The sequence below is a fragment of the Peromyscus californicus genome, unplaced genomic scaffold (assembly GCF_007827085.1).
Source record: "Peromyscus californicus insignis strain IS unplaced genomic scaffold, ASM782708v3 Scaffold_9__1_contigs__length_137607984, whole genome shotgun sequence".
NCBI lineage: Eukaryota > Metazoa > Chordata > Mammalia > Rodentia > Cricetidae > Peromyscus > Peromyscus californicus.
The window spans coordinates 87,220,059-87,236,339 of NW_026294617.1; the positions used below are offsets into that span (position 1 = coordinate 87,220,059).

The 16,281-nt window shown below is 39.5% G+C and overlaps 1 protein-coding gene and 1 long non-coding RNA gene across 19 annotated transcripts in view; one reads left to right on the forward strand and one right to left on the reverse strand.

Annotated features, from left to right (window-relative positions):
- Positions 1-235: 235 nt before the first annotated feature.
- Positions 236-13,915, reverse strand: LOC128106338 (uncharacterized). The gene is made up of 2 exons (XR_008216667.1): positions 13,784-13,915; positions 236-2,454 (listed from the first exon to the last, which is right to left on the reverse strand). It is a non-coding gene; the product is annotated as an uncharacterized LOC128106338 (long non-coding RNA).
- A 73-nt stretch (positions 13,916-13,988) lies between these two features.
- Slc25a24 (solute carrier family 25 member 24) overlaps positions 13,989-16,281 on the forward strand; it is a 102,650-nt gene continuing 100,357 nt past the window's right edge. For 11 of the 18 annotated variants that reach the window (XM_052731744.1, XM_052731743.1, XM_052731746.1 and 8 more), the window contains exons 1-2: positions 14,184-14,296; positions 15,547-15,727. Coding sequence is in view for 6 of the 18 variants with exons in the window: in XM_052731767.1 (XP_052587727.1) it covers positions 14,114-14,296 (183 nt within the window). In the remaining 12 variants the exon portion in view is untranslated. Of the gene's footprint in view, positions 14,297-15,546; positions 15,728-16,281 lie in introns of all 18 variants that reach the window. The other 7 variants (XM_052731767.1, XM_052731766.1, XM_052731765.1 and 4 more) reach the window with 5 other exon arrangements.

Sequence of the window (16,281 nt, forward strand, 5' to 3'; positions counted from 1 at the left end):
TGTTTAGATGCATTTATTCTGAATATAAAATACTCAGTTATTCCTATTATCTCCATCAAGAGAAGCATTAGTCTTCCCTTTTATTATTTCTCTGAAGGAATATAAAATAGCCTTACTTCTTGTAATGGGTTAAATACTGAGTTTCCTCAATATTCCTATCTACCTGAAACCTCAGGATTTAAACTTAGTGAAAACAGGAGTCTTTGAAGATGCTTTTAGTTAGGATGGGGTGAAAATGGGTTAGAGTGAGCCTTTAATCCAATGACGAGATCTTGGCCATGGGAAGACAGAGTAACAGACACATGGAGTGACTGCCATGCGTGATGAGGCAAAGATTAGAACCATGCGGCTATGAGCCAAGGAAAGTCGGGGCTTATGGCAACCATGAGAAACCAGGAAAAAGTCTACGGTGCATTCTCCCTTGGAGGCTCCAGCAGGAACTGATTCTGACCACCTTGATTTTGATCTTCTGGCCTCTTGAACTCTTAAATTTCTGCTTTAAATCACCCAGTTTCTGGTAGTTTGTTGTAGCAGCTCCAAGAAACAGATGTCTCAACTCAACTTAAAACAAACAAACAAACAAACAAACAAACAAACAAACAAACAAAAACCCCTCTTTCTCTGAATGTCCCTAGTTCAGGATCCACTGGGCGCTCCATAAGCAACTGTAGTCAATGCCCTACTAAAGTGAAAGTGAGCAGGGGGGACTTCCACAGCAACTGTAAATAACATGCTCTGCCAGCAAAAGCTTCTCTTCTCTCGAAAATGCAATAGTTTAACATAGAACGCGTCACTACAGTTGCATTTGGAAATGTTATGGTCACGTGGATATTGTTTATATGAAGTATAGCCAAAGGAACTGATGTAAATAAAGGGTTATCAAATTCCACGCTGCGGAGATATGCTGCTCACAGACAACATGGGGATATTATTCTTTCAACAGCCATAGTTGGCATGGTGTTCTTATCGCTGGCTTTCACTTGATTGTTAACTTGGAAAGACACCAGTAAGACAGATAAACTGCAACATTTGTGAGAAAACTGATGCAGTGCTTGACCTCAGTTCATCAGTTTTCATGATATTATAACAGAGGGATAACATAAAAAAGAATAATAAAACAGTAAAACATTTATTTTAAAATGTATTTTGGCAAATCATGAATGAATTTTAATAAGAATAGATTTACATACTTCCTATATTTATAGCTAAGATATGCCATTGACTCCAAAGGAAAAGTCATTGAAATTCTATGTATAGAAAAATGTCTGCATGGTGGTCTACAAAGGCATTCTTAAGCAGTCCTTCTGATGCTTTGCTACCCTCTACTGCCCAAGCTCAAAATTACACCTAATCTCCCCTAACCTAAATTGGTTCTAAAGGGCAATAAAGTTAAAATATGAGAAAAGATTGTTCATTTGCTAAATCTATAGAATCTGGTCATAGATAAAATAAATAATACTTCAACTAGACAGATATAAAAATTTTGTCTCTGTGAGCTTCATAATGTTAGGGAGGGGCTACTTGTTTAGTCTTCATATACCTAGCAACACCATTCTGCTTATTTAGTGTATGTGCAACAAACAAATAAACAAACAAGCAAAAATCACAAGCAAAATCCAGATTAATAAAATGTTAATTAATTAACAGATAATTAACTCTAGCAATTTCTACAGTTGATTTTTTCATTTTTTTCATTAAAAACTTTATACATTCATAAAAATCAGCAAAACAGATATTTCTAATATACTGACACCATTTAAAACATGACAGTTATTTTTAGCAGTTTTAAAATTTGAATTCACAGTCATTTTGACTGCAATTTAACAGGGCATTTTTGTTCTGTTATTCTGGAAACATGTGCATTAGTAATGGAGAGTTTTCTTGCTTACAACAGGCATTTTCCGTGGGAGACAGAAGATACCAGGGTCCTAAGAGCCGAGCTCATCTCTGTCACATATCCATTTGTTCAGTCCAGGGCTGAAATGAAGTTTCCATTGCCGTCATAATCCTGTCTCCTCTGGAATGACTGTTTCATCACAGGAACTAAGTAGGGCTGCATCTCACAGCAGAGAAGGGGTTGGCACTTGCACTCCCAACACAGGTCTGATGTAATGGTCCATTCCTATCACATACTGACAGGTACGTGCCCAAATCTAAGGTACATAATGCACAGTTCCAAAAACTAATGCCCTATCAGTGCATCGCCAACAAATTAGTACTTACAGTCGCCAACATCTCTCTGGTTTCCTTTGTACCACAGCCTTCTCATTCTTCATAACTGTCTCTAGTCTCTTCTCTCTTCAGACTTCTGGTCCTTGATTCCTGTCTTTCTGATTCTCTGTGCTTCATTCTTCTTTGAAGAAATAGAAGCCACTGGACCAGTCTGGTCTTCTACCTTATCCACACTCTCTCACTGGGCCTTGCATCTGCTTTTTGGTTGCACTGGAAGAGTGCCTATAGAAAATGACAGTGAAGACATAAAGTTACAAAAAACAAGGATAATTGGATTTTCTCAAGGCTCTGACTTTGTCAAATGTATAAGTAAATGGAAACAGGATCATGGAATGAAGGGATGTATAAGGTATTGATTAAGATGACGAAGGACAATACTGTGTGAGAGGAAGGGAGGAGGGATAAATAACATCAAGGATGTTTGAAAATGCTGCAGGGAATCATATTATGTTTACCCCAATCTACACACATATAAGTGTATGTGTATCTCATCAGAACTGAAATTGTGTCTTCCACACATAACAGGGAAGCTGTACCCATAAACTCACAACAATATGGTAGTCTAAAGAAGACTTCAACAATGACACTGTCAGTTGACATGCCACCATGGCTGATGGAAATCTCATAAGGCCCAACCATTAGATGAAGATCTATAGGCTGAGAAGGGAGAATCAACTTTCTCCAAGGACGAGCCCCTTGACTGGTTATCCAATTCCAAGTGGTCGTCCCTAAAATAATGCACATAGAAGCAACACTGAACGGACTCAGCAGGTGGTGTTTACATAATAATGCATCATATATATGCAACAATAATAATGAAAGAAAAAGAGGCAATGAACTTGGAAAGGAGTCAAGGGGATGAAGGAGGAGATGGAAGGAGAAAATGGTGTAAATGCAGTATACATATACAAAATTTAAGCCAAATGTCCAGAGTGTTAGGGTACTTATCATGTTTCTCTATTTTTCTGTTAAATTGTGAGACTTATAATTATATCCAGGTAATATGTAGGTAGAATTGTATAAAAGTAACTTTCATTAAATAATAGTATATAAAAAAAGATGGATCCTAGGGTTGGGGATTTCAGCACAAGGCCCTCAGTTCAGTCTCAGGCACCAAGAAAAATTAAATAGATGATAAATCCTGTTATCTAAGTGGGAGCAAAGAGGAACTGAGGATATAGTGAGGTGAGTACTGTTGCTATGTAGAGCTAGTAATTTATAGGTTATGTGGGTCCCTATTTAGATTCTTTGACCATTTATTAGGTCATATTTATCTTTTTCTTACTAACCTATAGAATTCCTTATGCTTTCTGAATACTACCATTTTGTTAGTGGCAAGGCCTGTAATTTTCACTATATTTGTGGCTTTTATCATCATCATCATCATCATCATCATCATCATCACCATCAATAATATCATGGTCATCATTGTTTCACATAGCCCAGGTTGGCCTGGAACTCTTTTTGTAGCTGAGGATGACCTTGAAATCCTGATCCTTTTGCCTACACTTTCTAAACACTGAGATTATAGGCATGTACCATCACACCCAATTTATGGGGTGATGAATTGAACCCAGGGCTTTGTACATGCTAGGCAAGCACTCTATCAACTAACTCACATCCTCAGTCTCTATTTTTCATTTTTATAATGACTTATGTTATTGCAAACATGCTATCACCTTCACCAAATCATATTTTTTATCTTCTGCTTAAAAAAACATTTTTGCTTATGCTTCTTTTTTTGAAACTCCCTTTTCACAGTGAGATCACAAAGATATTTTAGATTTTCTTCAGAACATTTTAAAGTTTCATCCTTCTATCCTTTATGTTTTCTGGTATTTACTTTTATGTACAGTATGAACTAGATAAAGATCTAATTAGTCTTTGACTCTCTACAACTGATTCCTGCCCCACCATTTGACAGAAAATGCTGATCCACTCCCCCCCACTGCCCCACATTCTAGACACTGTGCCCAGTCCTCACTTTCTATTTTACTGGAGTTTTCATTAGCATTTGGCATTTTCTGCAGCTCTCTCATCCTAGAAGCAACTTCTTGTCATGGTTTCTTTTTATTTGTTCATTTATTTATTTTATTTATTCTTCTCTCATAGAATACATATGGACCGCAGCCTCTCCTACCTCCACTCCTCCCAGTCCCCGACCCCACCTCCCCTCTCCTCCATTCCTCTTCCATTTCCCTTCAGAAAAGAGCAGGCTTCCCAGTGATATTAACCGAATATGGCACAACAATAAGACTAGGCACAAACCCTCATATCAAGCCTGGACAAGGTGATCCAGTAGGAGGAAAAGAGTCCCAAGAACAGGCCAAAGAGTTATAGACACCCCTTCTTCCACTGTTAGGCGTCCCACAAAAACATCAAGCTAACAGCCATAACATATAAAGATAACACCCTGTCTCCCAACCCAGACAGGGTTTCTCTGTATAGCCCTGGCTGTCCTGGAATTTTGTAGACCAGGCTGGCTGTGAACTCACAGAGATCCACCTGCCTTTACAACTCCCCTCCCCCATACTGGGATAAAGTCGTATGCCACCACTGTCCCATGGTTTCTTTAATAGTAAACTTTCTTATTTTCTCTGAAACTCTTTTTCAGTGTCTTTTGATAAAATAACAGCAGCTGTGATGTTTTTATCTAAGTTGCTATGTTTACCAATAAAGACTCTGGGGTCAAATGCTGGGGTGAAAACCTGCTATATCAGAGAAACCAAGAAGCAACCAGCTGACCTTGCTCTTTGGTGGGAGACCCAGCAAAATTGCATCTCTCCACTCATTCCAAACCAAAAGGCCTGCAAATCTCCAAGTCCCTTCCTTCTCTTTTTTGTATATCTCTCTATCCATCTTCCTGGGTTCTTTGTACTCTCTATGGCTAATTCTTGTCAACTAGTCCCTGGCCTCGCCCACTGATCCGGGGTTAATTTTATTAACACAGGCTTGGAGTTTCACAGTGTGATCAAATATCCTGTAACGTTTCTCCCTTTTTGTCTAAATAAAAATGAAAGGTTTTAACTTTAACACAGTAAAACCATATACAATAAGAACAATTATCAGGCATTATCTAAGTAAAAAGAAAAGATTTTAAGTCTAACACAGTAAAATTATATACAATAAGGACAATTAACAAGTTAGAATTACATTCACAATGTCCAGTCCATTTGTATTTGGCAAATTTGGAGAAAATACTCTATTTTGGATTTTCCTTTAACAAGCATGCTTGCATTTAGGGAAGGAGAGAGCCACAATCCAACTCCAAAGCCAGCTTTGAATTTTAATTGAATTGGGATCGCAAAAAGACCATTTGTCTTTTATGTTTGTAGAGGGCTTGAATGACCAAACTGTTTGATGAACTATTGTATCTCCTAATCAAGAGGTCTCTGCTCAAATGTAATCTTTATCAATCTTGATGGTATCCATAGCCTTTCTTTTCCTGTGGAAACAAAAGCAAAACCTCTTCCCAAAAGGACACATATTCTGGTTTCCATTCTGAGGTCAACACATTTTTAAATATATAGGCTGATTTATTTCAGTAGTTTTTCTATTATCCAATGTATCTCTGCAGCTGTCCTGTCATCCCTTTCTTGTTAGCATTTAAAAAACTGAAAGTTAATAAAGCATTGTGCAATCTATCTCTAGGGCTCTTTATTGTCCCTTTTTATTTATTAAGCATATCTTTTACAGTGCAATTAGATCTTTCTATAACTGCTTGTCCCATAGAGTTGTGTGGTATACCTGTAATATACTTTATTTTGTAATATGCAAAAAACTGATTCATTTTTTTTAGAGATATATGCTAGAGAATTGTCCGTCTTAATTTGTACAGGTATTCCCATTATGGCCATAACTTCTAATAATTGTGTAATTACAGAATCAGCCTTTTCAGAACTCAAAGCAGTTGCCCATTGAAAACCTGAATATTTATTTATGGTATGGTGCACTTTAATTTCCCAAACTCAGCAAAATGAAACACATCCATTTGCCAAATTTAATTTCATTGAGTACATTTTGAGTTGCTTCCTGTAGGTAGTGGAGTTTGGTTACACAAGGAGCAAGCAGAACATTTTCTTATAATTTACTTGGCCAAGTGATGGAAAAAAATCTTTCTTCCAATCTTTGCTATTAACATGGTATTTTTTAAAAATGAAACTCTTAGACTTTTAGCTAATTGAAAAAGTCTCAGTTTTCTTTTCAGAATCAATTCAGGAACCTTCTCTACATAGGTCTTTAATTTTTCCTGTTTGTGTGGTAAAAAAAATGTACATTCTAAGATATTATCTTCTCTCTGCATAAGAATTCCTTTAGGGGAATGTGTAGAAGGTAGTATGACCAGGATACAATCAAACCCTGGATTCAAGAGATCCACATGTGCATCCTGTAATTTTTCTTCCACCAGAGCCAATTCTCTCTCAGCCTCAGCTGATAATTTTCTTGGACTATTTAAGACCTTAATACCTTGTAAAGTTTGAAATAAATTACTTAGCTTTTGAGTAGTTAATCCAAGTGTGGGCCTTAGCCAGTTAATATCTCCCAGCAACTTTTCAAAATCATTAAGAGTTAGTAATTGATCGCTCCTGATTTGTACTTTCTGTGGTTGAATTTTCTATAAACCTATCTTATATCCTAGGTTATTAATAGAATCTCATCTTTGTGTTTTTCCAGGAGCAATTTGTAATACCCAACAAGGCAAATTCTCTTTACTTCTTCAAACATTTTTTCCCAAGGTATTTGTGCCTAAATCAGCCAGTAAGAGATTATCCATATGATGGTAAATTATAGATTGAGGAAACTGTTTATGAATTATTTCTAAAAGCTGTTGTACAAAATATTGACATAAAGTGGGACTGTTTAATATTCCTTGTGGAAGTACCTGTTAAAAGATACCTTTTAACAGGCTGGGGATTATTAAAAGTAGGCACTGTGAAGGGAAAATTTTCTCGATTCTGTTTTTGTAAAAGTATAGTAAAAAAGCAGTCTTTTAAATCAATCACCATAATAGACCATCTTTTAGGCAATACAGAAAGCAAGGGAATTCCAGGCTGCAAAGAGCCCATTGGCTGAATCACCTTATTTATAGCTCTCAGATTAGTTACCATTCTCTGTTTTCCAGATTTCTTTTTAATAACAAATATAGGAAAATTCCAAGGACTGGTTGATTTGTCAGTTTATTGAGTATTTAGCTGCTCCTAGTTACCAGATGTTCTAGTGCCCGTAATTTTTCTGATATCAAAGGCCATTGTTCCACTCACACAGCTTTGCTAGTTAACCATTTTTAAAGATAAGGCTGTTGGTACCTTTGGAAGAACAACAGCTGTTATATCTTCCTTATGTACAACCTGAATGATTGGTGACTGTTCTTGATAATACCTTTTAATATTTCTCTCAGTAGGATTCTTTATTTTATGGTTCGTTTCTGAGATTGGAGGAATGTTAATCTGTGTTTTCTATTGCTGTAACGATCACATCCCCATAAATTCATTGCCATGTTAGCCACATATGGCTTTAATTTTCTTATCTGTCCTTCGGGCCTTATACCTTGTTTTACCTGAGATAAAGTTCCAATTCCTAAAAGCTCAATATTTACTTCCTGAAGAGGCCAATCTAGATGCCAAGATTTTGGTGAAATTATGATTACATCTGCACCTATGTCCAGTAATCCTTCAATTACAATGTCATTCATTTGTATTTTTAGCTTTGGTCTTTGATCATTTAAAGAAGTTTGCCAAAATATTGTTTTATGGTCTTTCTTACAATTTTTGTTTTATCTACTAAAGCTGTTCTGTCCTTGATCACATCCAGACCAGTATGGTTTTTAATAACAGACATTAAGTCTTTTAATTTCTCTATGGATGAGTTTCTCCAATGCTGACAGAGAATGATTGAACAAAATTTGATACTGGGGCCTGTGAAAAGGCCCCTAAGTTGTTTCTCAATGGCAAGAGTGACCTTTTCTGTCTCTTGTTGATCTGTATTCATTAGTCCAATGCCAGCCTTTGCTACATCTTCTGTACACTCCAGAAGGCTGGGGCCTTCTATTTGGATCATCTCTAGAAATAACATTGTTTTTAGGAGTGCCTTGCCTACAATCCCTTTTCAGCTGACCTTGTTTACCACAATTAAAACATCAGACATTTTGATTTTTCTTAAAAGTTTTTTTTTTTTTTTTTTTTTTTTTTTGGTTTTTTGAGACAGGGTTTCTCTGTGTAGCTTTGCGCCTTTCCTGGAACTCACTTGGTAGCCCAGGCTGGCCTCGAACTCACAGAGATCCGCCTGACTCTGCCTCCCGAGTGCTGGGATTAAAGGCGTGTGCCACCACCGCCCGGCTTTCTTAAAAATTTTAGAAATCACTTCTATCAAAGTAGCATCATAAGCATGAGATCCAGTATCAGCTGTATTTCTAATCCATTCATGTATTAGTGCAGATCTTACCTTTAAAGGTCTAATCACTCTTTTATATTCTGAATTAGCACTTTCAAAAGCCAAAGATTCAATTAATATTTGTTTGACTTCTGGATCTGATACTATTCTATTTACAACTGAAGTCAATCTTGACAAAAAATCAGTGAAGGCTTCTTTTGGGCCTTGCATAATTTTAGTAAATGACTCAGCTCTCTTTCCTGATTCTTTAACCTTGTCCCAAGCATTTAAGGCTGCTAAATGACATAGGGCTGAAGTGGGATCATCAATTTGAACTGTCTTTGCAACTCAGCATATTGGCCTTCATCTAGAAGCTGGTCTTGGGAAGTATTAATGCCTTTAGTCCTATTTTGTTGTTCTAATACCCTAGCTTCCTCTGGCCACCATGTTTGCCAGTGTAACCAAGGACCAGTTCCCAAAATTGCTGTAGCTAAATTCTTTCCAGTCTTCAGGATAATTCTGTTATGAGTTGCCCATGAATTTAACATCTACTTCACATAAGGTCAATGCATACCATATAAAACGACTGCTTCCTTACATCTCCTCAAATCTAATATTTCTATAGGATTCCATTTAGCTTCTGTATAATTTCAGGGGTGCCTATGCTCTGCTGGTTGTTCTTGTATAGTAACTGGATAAACTAAGGTTGGTTTCCTAAAACCCCTAAGCTGCCCCTCTTCAGTTTCATCATGCAGTGGTGTGGTACGTTCTTGTCTAAATTCCTCTGTCTGTGTCTGAGTATTTTTCTTATTTTCTAATAAGTCTTTTTAAGGCTTGTATCTTATCAGACAACTTTTCATATTTGTCACAGTTACCAAACCACTTTTTAAAGGATAAAATATGTATTACCAAGCTAATAGTAATTATAAGCAGCACTATGTCAACTCCAGCTAAGTCAGTTATCCTTTCATTTAATTTTTCTATTTTCAAGCCATCCATTGGGGCACTCTACAGAGTCCTAACCCCCTGCATTGTGACATTTCCCATCCTTACTGTGGGAAGGATGCTCTTTGGACTTCCCAGGTGTCTCACCAAATCTGCTGCAACAGCTGTGGCAGAGGGTCTGTGAGGCATGAGGGGCCAGGGTGAGCAGTGGCAGCAGCAGCAGAAGCCTGAGTGGGCAATGTAGTGAAAGTGGGTGTGGCAGCTTTGGCCCGGGAACTTATTTATCAAAAGTCAGGTGTCCATAGGTGCGTGGATTTACATTCGTCTTCTTCAATTTGGTTCCATTGATCAAGGAATCTGTTTTTATGCCAATAACGTGTGTTATTACTACAGCTCTGTGGTATAGCTTGAAATAAGGGATGGTGATACCCCTGGAAGTTACTTTATTGTACAGGATTGTTTTAGCTGTCCTGGTTTATTGTTTTTTTCATATAAAGTTGAGTGTTGTCCTTTCAAGGTCTGTAAAGAATTTTGTGTTGGAATTTTGATTGGGATTGCATTGAATCTGTAGATTGCTTTTGGTAAGATGGCCATTTTTACTATGTTAATCTTACCAATCTATGAGCATGAGACATCTTTTCATCTTTTGATATCTTCTTCAGTTTCTTTCTTTGAAGACTTGAAGTTTTTGTCATATAAGTCTTTCACTTTTCATTGTGTTTAGTTTTTGAAATGAGGGGCCCCACCATTCAGTGTACATATATTTACATGCATTATGTCTTCTTGATAGGAATTCCTTTTATTAGTATGTAGTAGTCATTTCTTCTAATTTTGAAGTCTACTTTATCAGATATCATGATAGTTACAACTAGCCTGTTTTTGGCTTTTGCTTGCTTGATAGATTGGAGTCTATTGTTTGACTTTTAGTCTGTAGGTGTGTTTCTTGGAGACAAGAGGTAGTTGAATTTAGTTTTAAAAAACTTTATTATTTTTTGTGTATGATGTGTAGCATGGATGTGGAGGCTAGTGAACAACTTTGTGGAGTCAGATTTTTACATGGGTTCTAGGAACTAAGGTCACCAGGAGTAAGTGTCTTTATTCACCAGGTTATCTTGCAGGCCCTAGTCTTTGAATCTGGTCAGCCAGTCTGTACCTGTTTGGTGGTACTTTGGAACCATTGCGATTTAACAGTTAGGGGTCATTTACTAATTCCTGTGATTTTATTGGTTGTTACTCCTTTTGAAGGATACTGTTTATTCATTTATCTCTCTTCTGTTAGTATTAGGGGTTTGCTGGTTTAGTGTGTTGACATAATGGATTCCTTTTAAGGTCTCTTTTGTTTATCCATTCCCCTCATGACATTTACTCACTCTTGTGGTATTGTAATTAGGATTCCTTCTCTGTGTCTTTGTGTATAGCATCTCTTTAAGATTCTGCCACAGTGCTGGCTGGGTGGTCATGAATTGTTCTAGTCTATGTCTGCTTTTAAACGTCTTATTTCACTATCAGGTTCAAAAGACAGCTTTGCTGGCTATGGCAGTCTTAGTTGGCAGTTATTTATTTTCAGGGTTGGAATACGCTGTTTCATGATTTCCTAGCTTTTAGGGTTGCCATGGAAGACTGCATGTTATTCTGATGTATCTGCTGTAGTAGGTCGAGTTGTCGTTTCCCTTTAAGATTTCAAAATATTTTATAAATCCCTTTGTGATTTCAAATTCTTAGCATGTCATTAAAAATAATGTTATTTAATTTGTCCATATTTTGGTACTTCTATCTTTTTGTGCTTAATTTCTATTGTAATTCTACTGGAGTCAGAGTATACGATGTATAAGTTCAATCATTTAAAATGTATTCACTTGTTTTATGTACCATACACGGTTGTTACAATTTAAAAATATATGTGGTTTTGTTTGCATGTATGTCTATGCACCATGTATGTGCCTGGTGCTTGAGGAGGACAGAAAAACAGTGTAAGATCCCCTGGAGCTGGAGTTACAGATGGTTGTGAACTGCCATGTAGACACTGGGAATTGAACCTGGGACCTCTGAAAGAGCAGCCAGTGCTCTTAACCGCTGAGACATTTCTCCAGCCCCTTCTGGTGATCTTTACATGTGCAAGTGAAGGAAAAAGATAGATATTCTGTTATTGTTGCACACAGTGCTCTAGAAATCTTAATTGGTTGATATTGTTATTGAGGTTTCCTATCCTCTTCCCTGCCCCTCTCTGTTTTGATAGCATCTCAGAATTTCACTATGTAGCCCAAACTACCCCTGAACTCATAGGCCTGCTTCAGGCTCTTGATTGCTGGGATTAAAAGGCAGCCAACACAGCTGGCTTGTATGTATTTAAAATATGTTTATCACATATCCTGCAAAGAGTTTTTAGCCATATACATCCATGTTCTCCTTTATATCCGTTTTATTACTGTCATACATTTAGCTCTGACATGTTATAATCTCCACAATATGTTGTTTGTTTCTTACAATTACCTTTTAAAGAAAAATGGTCTTTAATAATTATAAATGCTCAGTACTTATGTTTTCTACAGCTTTCTTAATAGCTTTGTTTTATTGTTAATTTATGAATTTATTCAATGAAGTAATACAATTCAAATACATATTTTATGAGATTTGGTCACGTATTTATTACATCACTTAAGGTGCATTTCACCCTAGAGTGTATTAGATGTTGAGTGTTCTATGAGAGCAGGTTCAATGTTTCGTTATATTTATACTATTAGCATTTAGAAACATGTGGTATAAAAAGACTTATACGAAATAAGTAACATCATAAAATACATGTAAAGCAGTACTACTTTAAGAAATAAATGAACTTCATGGTGTAAGATTTGGGCTTGAACAAAAAAAAATTCACTTAAAGACACAGGTCTTGGGAGTTGGAAAATGGATCAGCTATTAAGAGCTTTTGTTGCTCTTCCAGATGATCAGAGTTCGGTTCTCAGGCCCACAACCACCTGTAACTCCAGCTCTGGGGGTGTGCGTGTGTGGGTGTCCTATACCATCTTCTGGGATGTGCTGGCACACACACACACACACACACACACACACACACACACACACACACACACACACAGAGTATACACTTGCACATATAAAAAATAAAACTAAAAACAAAAAACTGGGTCTATACTCTCCTGCTAGCTTTCAGAGAATGTGACCAGAGGGCACACAGCTTCACAGAAATGATTATTGAGTTATCTTTCTATCTTTAAGTGCATCTATTTCAATTCCTCAAGGCCTCATGTTTAGAAGATCCCGGGCTCACAAAGGAGCCTGGGAAGGGGGCATAAGAGAGAGAGAAAGAGGAGAGGCCATAGCTTGTAGTATCCCAGAAGACAAAGGCAATGTTTCAGGATGGAGAGCGTGGCCAGCACTGTGTCCATAAGACCTGGTTAATAAATCAAAGCCTTTAAAGGGTCTCTTGAGTTTTGTGATACAGAAGTTCAATAAGGTAGGTGGTGGTGGTAACGGCTGAACGCAGTCTCTTCAGAAGGAAATGAGAAATGAGGAGGAGGAAATGGGTCAATGGGAAACCATTTCTTTGAGACAGCAGCAGGGGACGGATAGGAGGGCAGGCTGTTCCCTTCCTTCTTCAGACTAGGTAGGGTGAGTCTCCACACGGTGCTGATGCCTACCTGCTGGTCTTCTTAGAGTGAGGGGTGGCTTTAGGGTCCCGGATACCAAGGGGGGGAAAGTTCCATTTGCACCCCTCTCCCCTCAGCATGAGGCACAGCCGCTTCACTCAAGGCCCGAGTGTGAGACACAGTAAACAGTGAACGAACCAGCACAAATTAAGTCCTGGTTCCCTGGGCCGGGTAGACAACGGTGATTTTGAACAGGCTGCCCAATCTGTTTCACGGGGCTGTCTTCTTCTTCTTCTTCTTCTTCTTCTTCTTCTTCTTCTTCTTCTTCTTCTTCTTCTTCTTCTCTTCCTCCTCCTCCTCCTCCTCCTCCTCCTCCTCCTCCTCCTCCTCCTCCTCCTCCTCCTCCTCCTCCTCCTCCTCCTCCTCCTCCTCCTCCTCCTCCTCCTCCTCCTCCTCCTCCTCCTCCTCCTCCTCCTCCTCCTCCTCCTCCTCCTCCTCCTCCTCTTCTTCTTCTTCTTCTTCAAGCAGCCCACAGAGGGGAATCGACCCTTAGTGACACACCCTAGACCTTGGAGAGAGGCCCCGGGGAAGCTTCTCCTTGCTAATTCTGTGCGAGCAGATTGCACACTTACCGGGAACTGTGCTGCCCTTTGCAGCCCTTCGCAGGACTTCACACTCACAACTTCTTCCGACGGCGCCTTCAGGGCTGGGCGGTTCCCAGCCTCGGGTGGTCCCAGCCTCAGGTGCCCCAGCGTCCCGCTTCCGGTGCGGGGGGGTGCGCGGCGTGGCGCGCGGAGCCCCGGTTCCCACCGGGCAGCGCTCCCGGTTCGCCAGGGTTCCGCGGAAGAACCGTGGCGCTGCTCGCGTCTCAGGCGGTTGCTGCCGGCGGGCGCGCAGCCCAGACGTCGGTCGCCCCAGGGGGAGCGGTGCCCCGGGAGGATCGTGGCGGCCGCCGCGGGGCCATGCTGCGCTGGCTGCGGGGCTTCGTGCTGCCCCCCGCGGCCTGCCAGAGTGATTATGACCGCCTGGCCTATGAGATCCTCTTCGAAGACCTGGACCGCAATGGGGATGGTGTGGTGGACATCTTGGAGCTCAGGGATGGGCTGCACAACTGGAGTTCCTCCTTTGGTTCCAACTCCGAGAAGGTGAGCCCCCAAGAGAGAATGCGGCACTGGGAATGTTGGAAATACTGTTGCCCCACTGAGTGGAACCAACCTGCTGCCCTGCCCCTTTCAGAATTTTTCCAGAGCTTTCCTGAGCGTGTGGAGGAGGAGTGGGGTTCCCTTTTGCGGGGGTTCTTTATGTAGAATAACACAGCCCCAGTGAAACATGTTGTCAACATTCTCAAAATAGTCATTATCTGTAGTGACAAAACTTCCCGGGCTTTTGGAAGGAGATTCTGAGGTTCTGAACATTTCCTGTCCAGAAGGGTCAGGACTGTGTTAGCCTTCGGCCAAAGCAAACCTGTTTTTCTTAAGTGATGATAGCCGTTTTGACTGGTGTACAATGAAATCTCAATGTCATTTTAATTTCCATTGACTTGATAGCTAAAGAGGTTTAACACTAATGATTTCTTAGCCATACGCATTTCTTCTTTTCAGAACTCTCTGTTCAGTTCATTAATCTATTTTTAAATGGGCTTGTTTGGTTTTGTTTGGTTTCTTGAGTTCTTTGTATAGTCGAGATACTAATGACTGGCAAAGATTTTATTTTTTTCTGTTCTATAGGTTGCCTCTTTAGTTGATTAACAGTTTGCATTACAGAAGCCTTTTAATCTCACGAAATCCCATTTGTTGATCCTTGACCCTATTTCCTTCTTGAGGGATCCTGTTCAGAAATTCCTTACTCTAGCCTTAAGTGTACTCCCTACTCTGTCCTTTGGAATTTTCAGTTTCACATCTAACATTGAGATCTTTAATTCATTTGGAACTGCTTTTTATGCAGGGTGGGAGATAAGGACCAATTTAAATTCTTCAAGTTGGTATCTATTGGAAGTGCTTCCTTTATAGGACCTGGTTCTGCAGAGCTTAAAACCAAGTAAGCAGTGGATAACACCCCCCAGGCCTTGCAAACTGGCTAATTTTGAGTTTCAATATCTTGGTACCATGATGTCAACTTCTAAAACTTCATCCTCTGCACCCTTGCCCTAGAGTCTGCTGGGAGGAATACTCCCAAGCCTGCAAGCATGTCACAACATGCTGGGGTGTTGCTCTCCCTGTTCAGTGATCTGAAATTAAGCTAAGTGCTCTTAATCAAGAAAGTTGCATCATGTCAGGGAAATTGAATCCTTCATGTGCTCTTTAACCTAAAAGCTGTTATGTCTTCCACTTGGTAATTCCTAAATACCTGGTGAAGGCATTAACTTACAATATCTCACTGTAATGGTGCATTTCAGGATAATTTCACATGCTCTGCCTCCCGAGTGCTGGGATTAAAGGCATGCGCCACCGCCGCCTAACCTGACTCAGTAGTTTTGGACCTGAGACTGTACAGGAATCACAGAGGCCAGAGGGCAGCAGAATGGAGACCCTGGGCTAGTAACGTGTGATTTTTCTGCTTGCTGCTGGGCCTGAAAAGTGAGTCCAAATCCCTGATTCTTCATAATCCTTAATGCCTTGTATTGTTTATGTGTTTGGGGAGGCAGTCCATTTGTCTGGTCTATGTATTTTTGTAATTGGTCATGACTATACATCCACTATTTAGTTTAGCCTATGATTCTGGAAGGGCAAAGTGATGATTAGGTAAGTAGAGCTTGTTGCATGGTCTCTGCTACTTGGCTCGGCTGATGACTTTGCTCATGTGCTGGGTAGTGCTTCTTGTTAGATTTTTAAGCACCTTCTGGTCTGATTGCCTCATAGCATATATTCTCCAGAAGAGGAATTTGAGTACAGTTGGACAGTCTTAGACTGGTTTCAAGATTTAGGACCAGGTACTTCTTGGGACAGGTGAGATCAGAGCCTGTGTCTTAAGAGTTTCTATTGCTGTGAAGAGACACCATGACCATAGCAACTCCTATAAAGGAAAACATTTAACTGGGGCTGGCTTACAGTTCAGAGGTTTAGTTAGTTATCATCATGGAAGGGAGCATGGTGGTATGCAGGCAGACATGGTGTTGGAGAAGGAGCTGAGA